Source organism: Salvia hispanica, chromosome 3 (genome assembly GCF_023119035.1).
Source record: "Salvia hispanica cultivar TCC Black 2014 chromosome 3, UniMelb_Shisp_WGS_1.0, whole genome shotgun sequence".
NCBI lineage: Eukaryota > Viridiplantae > Streptophyta > Magnoliopsida > Lamiales > Lamiaceae > Salvia > Salvia hispanica.
The window spans coordinates 3,069,861-3,082,609 of record NC_062967.1 but is presented as its reverse complement, the minus strand read 5'-3'; the positions used below and the strand labels follow the sequence as shown (position 1 = coordinate 3,082,609).

At 38.6% G+C, this 12,749-nt stretch overlaps 3 protein-coding genes across 3 annotated transcripts in view; 2 read left to right on the top strand and 1 right to left on the bottom strand.

Moving 5' to 3' along the window:
* Positions 1–1,784: 1,784 nt before the first annotated feature.
* Positions 1,785–4,697, top strand: LOC125215901 (transcription initiation factor TFIID subunit 10-like). The gene is made up of 6 exons (XM_048117484.1): positions 1,785–2,056; positions 2,141–2,205; positions 3,802–3,864; positions 3,993–4,047; positions 4,126–4,176; positions 4,452–4,697. Exons 1-6 carry the CDS (start codon positions 1,955–1,957, stop codon positions 4,530–4,532), a joined length of 417 nt encoding a protein of 138 aa, XP_047973441.1. The 5' UTR covers positions 1,785–1,954; the 3' UTR covers positions 4,533–4,697.
* LOC125215900 (glutamate receptor 2.3-like) lies at positions 4,558–7,880 on the bottom strand. The gene is made up of 4 exons (XM_048117483.1): positions 7,582–7,880; positions 5,735–7,408; positions 5,251–5,645; positions 4,558–5,171 (listed from the first exon to the last, which is right to left on the bottom strand). The coding sequence occupies exons 1-4, from the start codon at positions 7,850–7,852 to the stop codon at positions 4,734–4,736; spliced, it is 2,778 nt and encodes a 925-aa protein (XP_047973440.1). The 5' UTR covers positions 7,853–7,880; the 3' UTR covers positions 4,558–4,733.
* Positions 7,881–11,618: 3,738 nt separating this feature from the next.
* The window catches only part of LOC125215172 (glutamate receptor 2.1-like), a 3,244-nt gene continuing 2,113 nt past the window's right edge, over positions 11,619–12,749 (top strand). The window contains exons 1-2 of the mRNA XM_048116507.1: positions 11,619–11,880; positions 12,560–12,736. Of these exons, the coding sequence (XP_047972464.1) occupies positions 11,619–11,880; positions 12,560–12,736 (439 nt within the window). The remainder of the gene's footprint in view (positions 11,881–12,559; positions 12,737–12,749) is intronic.

Here is a 12,749-nt window from a genome sequence, read left to right as displayed (position 1 = left end):
TGTTATGTGTTTATGCATGTTTAATTATGTGAGATATGAATGACGTTTTTATGTAATGGTTTGTAGATGTTGAGGTATGAGGTAGATTATGAAATTGTTGATGGAAGTGAAGTATGAGACAATGAGCTTTGCGTGCGAACATAGAGTAACTAAGAGATAGGCTAGGATGAACATGCTCGAATTTTGTTAAGAAGTTTCAGCTGCAACCCCACTTTCCTGAGTGATAAGATTAACTAAAATCTGTAGTTGAGCTCGAGTTAAGATGGGTAGTTAATTTCCTATCATTTTCCCTGAACCTTAAAAACAAGGAGAATACAAAACGATGTTGCGTGTGATAAGGAGTTCAAGAAGAAAAGAAGTTCAAAATGAAAAAAAATTTCAGACGAGAAAGAGTGTGAGACAAGAGGAGATGCCAAGTGATGTAACCATGCAACGACGAGAGATCAGGCATTTTAACAAACATGTTATGGGATTTAACCATTACAACGATCATCAGACCTAACCTAATCAGCACATATATGGAAATACAGCATTTACCAACCTTTTTCTCGCGCAGATTTCTCATTCTTCCTTTGAAACTACCCAAGTTTAGCTCTTGATTGGTAAGTCTAACAATCGTCAGCGTAGACTAGTCACTACAATGTGTTTTCGTGTTATGAATATGGTACTACTAATTAATTACTGATAATTACTCCCTCGATCCCAGATTAAGAGTCACTATTTGTCATATAAGTCCTCCTAGCTCAAGAGTCACTTTTAAAATTTTCTAGATTTGGTCATACAATTTTACCTCATTCTTTATCAAAATTAAATCAAAATGTCATTATCTACATTAAAATAAACCAAAACAAAAATCAAAAGTCATTATCTACATTAAAATAAACCAAAACAAAAATCAAAAGTAAAAAAAGACCCACCTTTAACCAACTCTATCATCTCACTTCATTTATTACACACTCTAGCATCTCACTTCATTTATTACACACTCCAATTCTTTCTTAAACTCGAGCCATAACAATAAGTGAGTCCAAATGTGGGACGGAGGGAGTAATCAATTAATAGCATTACTGAATTTGGCGTGGCTTCATTCTCATTTAATAGTAATTTTTTAAATAAAATATATAAGATCCTCAATACAATAGGTAATTTCCATTTATAATTATAGTTAACAAATTTAATATCTTAATAATTATATTATACTATTATCACTTACGTATTTTATTCTTTCCTACATATCAACTTTATTCTCTCCTGCATTGTTTATTTATTTTACTCATCACAATGTCAATAGATTCTATTAGAAGAAGCAATATCCATTTGAAACTACTCCTTTCATAACCCTCATCTCATTAACTGATCATTTTTTGTATTTTTTTAATTTCATCTTCTTAATAGTTCACATTTCAAGAAGACGACTTCATTAGATTAGATTAAAATTTAAAGGCTTGATATAAAAGGTCAAGGTAAACGCTACATGTTGCTTGAATGAATCATCAAATCATAATGCTGAACTGCAGACCAGTGGCGGATCCAGATCCGAAAATGAAGGGGGCAGAATATATAGTAGCAGCTTGATTTAGTGCGGACATAACTATTTTTTCGTTGTTCGGGGCGACGCCGAAGGCAAATGGAGGGGGCGGTCATGGTAATTTTAGATCCCGATAAGGGGGAAATAGTTGCGTGGAGAGGGCGGTCATGGTTTAATAATTGATACTAACATTTTCTAGCATTACACATAGATAACAGTAATCTAACATGTAATTTCATTTGGTTTAATATTGTAGAGAGAGGGTGATAAGTAACTTGTCCAGGTTTCTGCTGATTATATGGTTCTTGGTGGTTCTTGGTGGTTAAGTCAAACGAATAAAAAATAAATCCACCAGAACGTCGTGTCGGAGCTCACGCGCCGCTTCTATTTCCGCCACTTCCTAGATTCGTAGGGAAGGACAGCTGAATGAACGGCCAAACCAGTCATCAGCAGCCAAAGGATGGGCGCCACGACGACGATGCTGCGCTCACTGAGTTCCTCGCTTCTCTGATGGACTATACCCCCACGGTAATCGTCGCTTTCTGTATCTCGCCGTGTTACAATTGGAATTTGGTAACCGTTTTGTTTGTGAGTAATTATGTTTCTACACAGATACTTGATGAATTGGTGGAACATTACTTGGCGAAAAGTGGATTCCAGTGCCCCGACACCCGATTGTAGGTATACTCTTCCCTTCCATTGTAATTTGCCCTAGATTAGGGGTAACTATGTGATGTGGATTTAGCTCAATCTTAGCTGAAACTCACAATCTCATCGATCGGCACCGATCAAACAATGCGCAATAGATCAACTTCACACGAAATAGAACTCACAATAACGAATGATAGGAATATTAGAGGATTTTGATTGAATATAAGAAGTAACAATACAATGGGAAAGAGAATTGAACGAGAGAAATGCTTCGGATCTACGATCCTTGGCCTATGACAATCACACAAATAACATGCATAGAAAGGTGATGACCCGATCCTTTTATAGTTGCCAACGTGTGTCTCGCCACCTCACGCGTCCATGCTATTCACGTGCACTTAGCCACCTCATCATAACCGCCTTGCCAGCTCATTCCAACCGTCTGCCACCTCACACCACCAACAGCCTTATTCCATCCTTGCCTCGTTTATTAAGTACTCAACTTCCTACTCTTACGTTGCATGCCGCACCGAACCCTCCACGGCCGTGCATGCAACACTATGTTTAGAGTGAAATTATATCGATTTAGTTAGAATTTGTCCTCAATGTTCAGTTGTTGTGATTTACTACGACTATTTTACCTTGAATTATCCTATTGTTCAATTGTTTTTCGCCTTCTCTTGGGATGGAGATGATTAGCTGCGCTTTTCGGCTTACATGATCTAGAATTGGAATAGTTTTCTTCAATAGCGAACCTATGGCTTGTTTCATTCACCAATTTTAGGTAGTTCTGTTTTTTGATTTAGAACATGATTACTAGCAATTACCTCAAGGCAGATGTTTTCTGCGAACACATACGTTGGTTCGTTACAAGATTACATTGCAGGAACTTTTCAAGTGCTTATTTGGAATAACAGGTCTCTCCAAATGTTCACCGGTTTTTGATAAACACTTATCTAATATAAAAGCAGGATTTGATTTCAGCTATCCTAAGGTTCTAATAAGAAGATGACATGTAGATGGTGATGGTGGTGAGAGAGTTTTGATAGAAACTTACTTCTTTGGTGAAATAGTTTTTTTGTTTGCAAAGTATATTTGACTTGCGATGCACGTGCCTCAGTCATGTATGTAAAACCTCAACCCGGTGAAAACCCAAACCAGGTATATTAAAATACCCTGATATTCCATGCTTTCGGTAGCATTCAGCACATTACCACCAAAAAGTAGCCTCAAATAGTTTGGAATAGTAAATTTACAGCAAATACTTCTGGGGACATATCTGTGGGCTTAAAATTGTTTTACTGCTATCTTCTAATTCTGATTGATTAATGTGCATAAAATGCACCCTGGGTTACATGAACGCATTTCTTCTATATTTATCCGATGAATATTGATATGGGCATAGGTTCCTCACATGCTCAAAAAATAATTTAGCTGTGCAGTTTTTTTAGTTCATAAAAAGAGTAAAATGATAACTGTAGATACTTTTTTTTCATTGTATGTTATTAGTAGTCTTCCAATTTTCCCCCTCTTATCATTTACCCACATGTTTATCCTTGTTTGCTGGGGCTTTCAGTTCACATCTTCTGGTTTATGATTATCCTGTTTTTTTTGTTCTTTAGGACAAGGCTGGTGGCAGTTGCAACACAGAAGTTCATTGCAGATATGGCAACTGATGCACTTCAGTATGTTCTTTTACTTTTTTTCTCTTTGCAAATTGTGATGATCATTGTTTGTGTTGTTGATTTTGATAGCACTAGCTATTTTATCATATGTGTTTATTGGATGAATGTTTCCTTGCATCTCAATGCAGGCAGTGTAAGGCACGGCCAGCTGTAATCAAGGACAAAAGAGATAAACAGCAAAAGGTTGATACATACTCATGAATTTATGTTAATTCCAATCTCTAATCATCTTTATTATTTTTATTAATTACTTCATAATAGGAGAAGCGTTTGATTTTGACGATGGAGGATCTATCCAAGGCTCTACGAGAGGTAACTGCGTTAACGTCATGCTTTTACACTTACTGCTCTTGATGAGCATTTGATGTTAACAGTTATTTTCACGCTTTTACACTACCCTATCACATAATTTAAAGAATGCCGACATCTCTTAGTTAAATGGCAATGGCGTTTTCAGAGAGTGAACCAGCAGTGTAGCAACCACCACCTCAAATTAACTCCCCCAGCATGGATTTTGTGTAATCTAAGTAGTATCAAGTTATTAATGTTTATTGGTTGTAACTGACTTTCTTTCATATCGATTGCAGTATGGTGTGAACGTCAAACATCAAGAGTACTTTGCTGACACTCCATCTACTGGTTTAGATCCTGCTTCGAGAGATGAATAACCACTCACCGTATCTGAAGGTTTCTATCATGAAAGAAAACTGCATTATTATCAAACTATGTAAAACTGAAAAAAAAAGAAAAAGATCTATAAAAATACATGAAATGTATGTGTTAAATGGGTAATTCAGATAACAGAAAATCAATTCAAACTTCATTGAACAATTTATCAAGAATATTTTTGTAGAAAACTAATTCCCGCCTTAATTAGCGGCAAATAGATGTACTTCATCTTCCCGGCCAGCAGCAGCCCCATCTTCTTCCTCCTGACCAGCAGCAGCAGCAGCCCCGTCTTCTTCCTCCCCACCACCACCACCACCAGCAGCAGCAGCGTCTACTTCCTCCCCACCAGCAGCAGCAGCAGCAGCAGCAGCAGCGTCTACGTCCTCCCCACCAGCAGCAGGTGCAGGTCTACATAAATAAATAACCAGAGCCAGTATAGCAACCAGCCAAACGATCAGGAACAGCAGCCAGAAGCTCCCAAGCCCAAGATCATTGGGCGTTGCCAACTCATTCGAATCCAAGCATTTATTCACAATTCCCAACCATTTCCTCTCTATCTCCGCCACCTTCCGCCCCTCTGTCACGTTCAAAATAGCGCGCGAAACATCCTTTACCAGTGGTGAACCGATTGGGAACACCTGAACAAACCCAAACCCAAACTTTTATATGGCTAGCTATAAACAAAACTGACACAAATTAACTTAGGGTAAAACATACAATTCCGAAACCATTAGCCTTGTTTATGGGTCCGATCATAGTGTATTTAGAGCAGTATTTGCCTAGGAAGAGCTTTATGTAAGGAACTTCATTAAATGCAGCAGCGATGCGGCCGTTGGAAAGAAGCTCGTGGAGTTTCTCCGACGAGTCGTACTCTATGAGACGCGATTCGTCGAAGTTCAACTTCTTGAGGACTCCATACACGAATGATCCCTGCAGGTATCCCACATAGTCGTTGTTCCTGATCAGAAGATTCACGTCCGTCACCGTTGGCTGCAGCTTCTGAACGGTTAGCATGGACGCCAGACTAGCAGTGTAACTCTGTGTCAAGATGAGCACCACCAGAAACCATATGATCAGCACCATCTTTGACAGGTTGCTCTGCACTTTCTCTCCTGCCAAAATATTAGTAGTATACTTTAGTTTAATCAAATAACCATATTATCATGCATTGCATTAATGGAAAAACGGATTGTAGGCTTACTATGAGCAAAGACCATGGTTGAGAAGCCAAACCAGAATATCATGCCAATGTTGTAACATAACAAGTTGCCCTGGAGCTCAGGTTTGGGCTGGAAGTCAGTGTTGTCCTTGCGTTCAATGAGCCATATCAAGAATCCAATGAAGACAAACGAGCAGCAGCTTGTCAGCCACAGATCCCAAGTCAGGGGCTTCAAGAATATCCATGCATTCTTTCTCTTCTCGTCTCTCATTGGCACGACCATTGCAACACCTGACTCTGTGTAGGGCAGAGTGAAGTCCACGTACTGTGACCTGTTTGCCACAATAGTCACGTCTCCAGCAACGATCTTATCATAAAAAAAGAAAGCATAGGTGCTTACTCCGAGGTAGACTTGATAGGTCAAGCTGTTGTAATCACCGGCCGTTGTGTGGTTGGGATATGCAAATGGGATGTATTCATACGTCACGCCATAAGGCAATGCTGCCATTACTGCTTCAAAAACATCTATGCAATACCCTTCCACTCTTGTAGAATTGTCAGCATTCCATGTAACTCTCATAAACTCAGTGAAGCCAGTTTTCACAGGCACTCCAACTCTCAACTTCCTTCCATTGGTTGGGATCACCCAACCTCTTGGCCAAGACGTTGTGACCCCTGGCCAGATGATCGGTCTAAGCTTGGATTTGGGAGTAAAATCCACGTATAAATTAGCACTTTGGGAGTTGAGTCTTTTGACAATCCCACTCTTTTTCGTCCAATATCCAATGCCCCGAACTCCATGGCCGACGAAGTTGACAATCTCAAGAGGCGGCGCCTCAAGCTCCCCATCAACTAGCCTGAAAGTCCCTGCAAGCCCTTTGAATGTTGTGTTAGACAATGCTTTAATGAGGTTCGGCCCATCACCTGACACTCCAAATCCCTCAAGATCAGTGGAGTTCATTGAGGTCTGTATATACTTGACGTCTCTGAGGTTTGCTTTCTCTGCTGCTATAGCTAGGGCAGTGGCTGCATCGTAAGCCCACAGCCCAAAAATGCTCAATTTACTTCCAACAAGAACTTGTTTATTATACCGAGTCTCAAAGCTCTTGAGATCTTCACTCCTCGGGATATGATGCCTCACTCCAACAACACCCAGCATGACATCCAGCACAAATGGATCCAGCAATTCGAGCTCGTTGGTGACCCCATTCGTGACGATCCACGCACAACCTTGACTCATCAACCCGATCTTGTGCGCTATAAGGAAGAGGCGAGACGCGAGGGGGCTCATCATATGGACCACAAACACTCTGGTCTGCATCGTCATGAGCTTGTAGAGCTCTGCCTCGATCTGATCGTTGGTTGCGAGAGGTGAGATCACGCTTCTGTAAGGTATGCGGGCATTGACGCGTCCCAAGGCGTCGCTGAGATAAGGCATGATTCCTTCTCCGAAGTCGTTTTCCTCGTAAACTGGGACGACTTCTCGCCACCCGAAGGACTCGACGAAGGCAGCTATGGCATCCACTTGTGTGGCGTCGCTGAGAGTGGCGCGGAAGAAGTAGGGGCTTCGGGTTGAGGAGAGAGAAGGACTTGTAGCAGAGTAGGATATGATGGGGACCTGAGATTTTTCTCCTAGAGAGATGAGGAAGATTGCTTGTGTTGAGAATGTTGGGCCTAGTATGGCTTGCACTTGCACATTCTTGAGTAGGTCTAGGCCTGCATTTTTCAAGATTATCAATTTGGTTAACTCGCCTAGTATGGATAACATTAATATGATTGGAAGATCATTAAATAATCATGCAAACCAAACATTTGAGTAAGTTGGATTATTTTTGTCAATCATGCCTATTATTATGACCAAATGCTATGATAGAGAAATAGAGCTTCACCTGCAGCAGCAGCGCCAATGACGTCGGCTTTGGGGGGGCGGGTGATGAGGAGGAGCCGAGTTTTGTAGTGAGTGTGGGTGGAATAGAAGTCGGAAAGCGCCATGGATAGGCAGTTGAAGGCCATCTCTCCATAGCCATCCATGTCAAGAATTACCCCTACTCTTATGGGGATGGTCTGGGCAGCTGCCATTTTTGAGCTCAAATTTATGTTTGATAGCAACAAGTAATGGAAAATGCACAAAATTGGAATATTATGGATTCTCTTATCCATCTATGTATTTGGACTTTTAGGTATCAAGAGTTGAGATAAGTATGTGGGATATTGATAATGCAAATGTATGCATGCATATATATAGAAGGAATGTGAGAAGTTGGTGTTGTGGTGTGGGATCCACACGCGAGCTATTAGGGAATCAACAATGGCGTGGTGGTGAGCACTAATGTGGAGTCAAGGGATTTTTTACATGCAATTTGCATTTTGACAGCATTTGCAGTTATAGTATTCCTACTTGCTCACTTTCTCTAATCATTTCCTAATTTGGTTTAATCAAGACATGTACCTCACTATGCATTTGATTTTCAATAAGAACTTCTCGTGTTATGTGCTTGGATTAAGAAATGAACCAATGCATTATATGGCCTTACTTAGAGGGAACGGTGTTATGTCCAAATCAAAATTACTTGGAAAATCCAGTAGGATTGTATGTGATGATACTCCAGTTAGATAGGAGTATTAATTATGTAGTATATAAATTTTAAATTTTAGGTGACCTCCCTACTTATTGTGATGATGAAAAGCAACTACTCCATGATATTCAAAGAATATGTACGTATGAGATATCTACAAAGAAAAAGGCACCCCTGAATTCCATGCAATTTAATTATACTCCCTCTATTTCATTTAAGATAATTAGTTTTAATGATATCAAATTTTAGGAGTAATTGTTAATGTACTGATAAAGTAGAAAAAGGAAAATTTAATTAAATACTTGACTTAGAAAAGCGAAATACATTTTATATAATAGTGACACATGATTAAAAATAAATAAATAAATTACCGTAGCAAACTGATTCTCGCCTTCAATAGAGGCGGCAGCAGCATTCTCAATTCTGGAAGCAACAGAGATAATTAAGTTATTTTACTATTTTTAGCTATGATACTATTGATTCAATTATATTCTCTCGATAGGTTCTATGTTAATTAAGTTATTTTACTATTTTTTAGTAATTTAAAGTTAATTGATTCATTTCTATTTTTGACAAAAAGTAACCATCTTATTCACCATCCACTTAAAATATTATTTTTAAACTCTGTGTCCGAAAAAAAATTCTTCAATTAAAGTAGACATTAACCAATCCATGCATGCCTGGCTACTAGGCAAAACCCACTTAGAGCATCCACAATAGTTGGCAAACGTCCGCCCTAGCCACCGGCTAGCGGCTCGGGCGCGGTGTTATTCCACTATTGCGTTAAGCTAACGCGACGGACGAGAGGTTCGGTGCGGACTAGCACGGTTAGTCGATCGCTATTGTCCACTATTGTGTGGACGAGCGTTAGGCTAGCCGACTTTTTAATTTTTATTTTTTTATAAATATCTTATTCCCATTTTATATTTTTCTATTTTTTTTTTCTTCAATTTTTTTCATTGTTAATGTTTTTGGTGTTTTTATTCTCAGGATGGCTAAGGCATTGACTAGGCTATTGTTAGCCTAGCACGCCTATTGCTAGGCTGTTGTTTGATAAGCCAATTACTAGACTGTGGAAATGACATGATGTGGCAGGAGGAGTTTTTGGCTAATTGGCTAGGGTATTACTGGCCTATGGCTATTGTGGATGCTTTGTTCCTAGGGGTGTCGAAATGGGTTGCGGGTATCGGGAAACCCTCAACCCGACCCGCTATCCGCTAGGTAGCGGGTACCCGCTACCCGACGACAATGGGAAACGAGGCGGGATCGGGTAGTTTGTTTTAAATTTTTGCGGGTATGGGTATACCCGCTACCCGCACGGGTATACCCGTTAAACCCGACAATACCCGTTAGTTTTAGGATTAGGGTTTACAAATATTTTATTTTAGTTAATTAGTTTCAAATCTATATATACTCCCCAACGAAAAACTTTATTTCCAATTATTTATCCACCGCCAGATGATGGATTGCAAGATTGGTGAAAGTGAAACTTTTATTAGTTTAGTGTCTTTAGATTAGAGATTTAAAATATTTAGACTTTTAGTCGAAGTTATTTATGTTTAGACTTTTCGATGAAAGTGAATTATTTTTGGTTTTATATTAGACTTTTGAATGGTGATTTAATTTTAGACATGCTTGATGTTTCTATCATATTTGCTTATTTGAAATTTGGATTTGCATTATATTTCATGCGTAGTCATATTATATTTAAGAGATGAGAAATCACCACATTTGTGCATAGTTAATAGTTGGAATTATGCAAATACAACAAAGTAAAAAAAATACTACAAATCTAAAATCATAGTGTAGCAACTAGCAACAATCCCAAAATTCATTCTAGAATTTCTAACATGTACATAAAATTATTGTACTCCCTCCGTCCCCCATTAGGAGTCACTTTTTTCCATTTCGGTCCGTCCCCAATTAAGAGTCACACTTCATTTTTACCATAAATAGTAGTAGGTCCCACATTCCACTAACTCACTTCACTCACATTTTATTATAAAACCAATATAAAAAAGTGGGTCCCACATTCCACTAACTTTTTCAACCAACCTTTCTTTACATTTCTTAAAACCCGTGCCCGGTCAAACCATGACTCCTAATGGGGGACGGAGGGAGTATTAGATTACTAGCATTAATAATAAGCGAAAACCAAAATTCTTTCTAGAATTCAAATTATGCATGCGGGTTTGGGTACCCGCAACTGCGGGTTTGGGATACCCGATGCGGGTATGGGGTTACGCGTTTAACTATATGGGTCGGGATTGGGTAGTATAATATTGAAGTTTTCGGGTACGAGTACCCGCAAAATCGGGTTTGGGTACCCGTGGGTACCCGTTTCGACACCCCTACTTTGTTCCCTTCATAACCCCACCTCATTAACTGATCACTTATTTTTTAAACTACTCTTCTTAATATTTCACATTTCATGAAGACGACTTCATTAGATTAAAGGCTTGATATAAGGTCAAGGTAAGCACTACATGTAGCTTGAATGAATCGTGTGATAATGATAAGTTATAGCTCAGCTTAAAGAATAATGGTAATATTATTTCCCCTTTTCATTTGAAAAGGATTTAGTGCAGATTTCTTACTAATAATAGTACTTTCTTAATTTCTATTTCTGGATAGATTTAAATGTCAATCACTATCTGTCAATGTTTTCACATATACTATCCACTTTTATTATATATTTGTGGAAGCTGGTATGAATCCATCCATTGCACGCTAGAAGAGGCCAATTTCCTAAGAATCATAACCCCACCTCATTTAAATGATTATTCTTTTTTAGAAGACAAGTTGCAGAAGCATCCTAATATTAAAGACTTGAATTTGATATTATAGTCAAGCTAAACACTAACTTATACTACTAAGAAGTTGCTGGAACTATTACATTCACAAAATCCTTTTTTGTCGATTTATTAACAAACAAAACTAGACTTTTCAAGTCGACAGTATTCAATATTCAAAAGTCAATATTCAATATTCGTTCAAAAATCTAATGCATGTATGTTAAATTTTATCCCATTTCCTCCCTCATACATCGATTTCAATGTCGATGTCGACATATAATATTTTGACACTTGAACTTATATATTGAAATTACTACGTAACTACCTTAACTACCTCCCCAAATTTGCAATGAGACAGAGAATATGGCATGAAATAGACAATTTTCAGTCAACAACTGTAGTTCTGCAACTATAATTAGGACTACGAGTTATTTAAGGGTTGATTATACTGATTTTCTTAATGTGGACGTGACTGTTGACGAAGATATAACCTGGTAACTATACCCAAAATTAACATCAACACCCAAATTTTGAGAGCTAAGATATCTGCACAAGATGAAGTTGGAAGCTCCAATGGAAGCCATTTTTCCTCTTGTTGTTTTGCTTTTCTTGCTGAACAGCGCCACGGTGCAGAGCACACCTTTCCCTGTAAGAGTTGGAGTGGTGGTGGACATGGACGATTATGTCGGGAAAATGGGGTTGAACTGCATCACTATGGCACTCTCGGATTTCTACACCAAACATGGCCACTACCAGACCAGGCTGGTCCTTACCAAGAGAGACTCCAAGAAAGATGTTATTGGAGCAGCTGCAGCAGGTACTAATACTACTATATCAACCTACTTATTAAACTCGCAGGTTCGCCGAATATACAATCAGTAAGGCCTAATTACCAGATGATTTTCAATTGAACATGGGAAAACTTTACTTACTGTGTCTGTTTTGTTCTTTTTTGCTGTTTTGGCCAGTCCCTCTGGCCTCCGGTACCAACACTCTGCAACCATGGAAAAAAGCAAACTCGATCACACTTCATATGTTAATTGACACATGTTTGCTGCACATGTATATGTAGCTGTGATAATCAGACATGTATGATAAGTTCTTCATAGCTGCATCCCTGTCTAAGTGGAACTTGCATCATTAATCATTCAGGAACAATGATCCTTCCAACTTTTTAACAGTAAAATGAAAGAACAATTTAAATGCATTCCTTGCATGGTTGAAGCTTGTTCATAAGCAACAGTAACTGATGGTTAATGTTATACTACTAATAATTAAAATTTTCAGCATAATACTTGGACTTAAAGAATGAAATCAAGATCAAAATTCCATCGTCAACAAACAAGTTTCTTCTATAAACTGCTCAAAATTTGCCAATGGATGCCTAAAGTTCTAAATAAGAAGAATCTGTGTTCTTTTCATATATTCAAGCCTAATGCAGTGTGAAAATTTGTAATCTGACATACTTTTTCTTGCAACCAAATTATAAAATGCAGCTTTAGATTTACTGAAGAATGTCCAAGTGCAAGCGATCATAGGTCCGTTATCCTCGATGCAGGCATCTTTTGTGATACATCTTGGGAACAAATCTCAAGTACCGATCATAACATTTTCAGCCACAAGCCCGTCTCTCTTGTCAATCCAAAGTCCATACTTTGTTCGTGCTGCCTTAGGTGATTCTTCCCA

Bases quoted from the DNA above. Each gene is read 5' to 3' on its own strand.
- LOC125215900 (XM_048117483.1), bottom strand. From the start codon at position 7,852: ATGGATAAGAGAATCCATAATATTCCAATTTTGTGCATTTTCCATTAC. The intron at 7,409-7,581 runs GTGAAGCTCTAT...TGAAAAATGCAG, and splicing joins CATTGGCGCTGCTGCTGCAG to GCCTAGACCTACTCAAGAAT. The intron at 5,646-5,734 runs GTAAGCCTACAA...ATATTTTGGCAG, and splicing joins AACCATGGTCTTTGCTCATA to GAGAGAAAGTGCAGAGCAAC.
- LOC125215901 (XM_048117484.1), top strand. From the start codon at position 1,955: ATGAACGGCCAAACCAGTCATCAGCAGCCAAAGGATGGGCGCCACGAC. The intron at 2,057-2,140 runs GTAATCGTCGCT...GTTTCTACACAG, and splicing joins TGATGGACTATACCCCCACG to ATACTTGATGAATTGGTGGA. The intron at 3,865-3,992 runs GTATGTTCTTTT...ATCTCAATGCAG, and splicing joins ATGGCAACTGATGCACTTCA to GCAGTGTAAGGCACGGCCAG.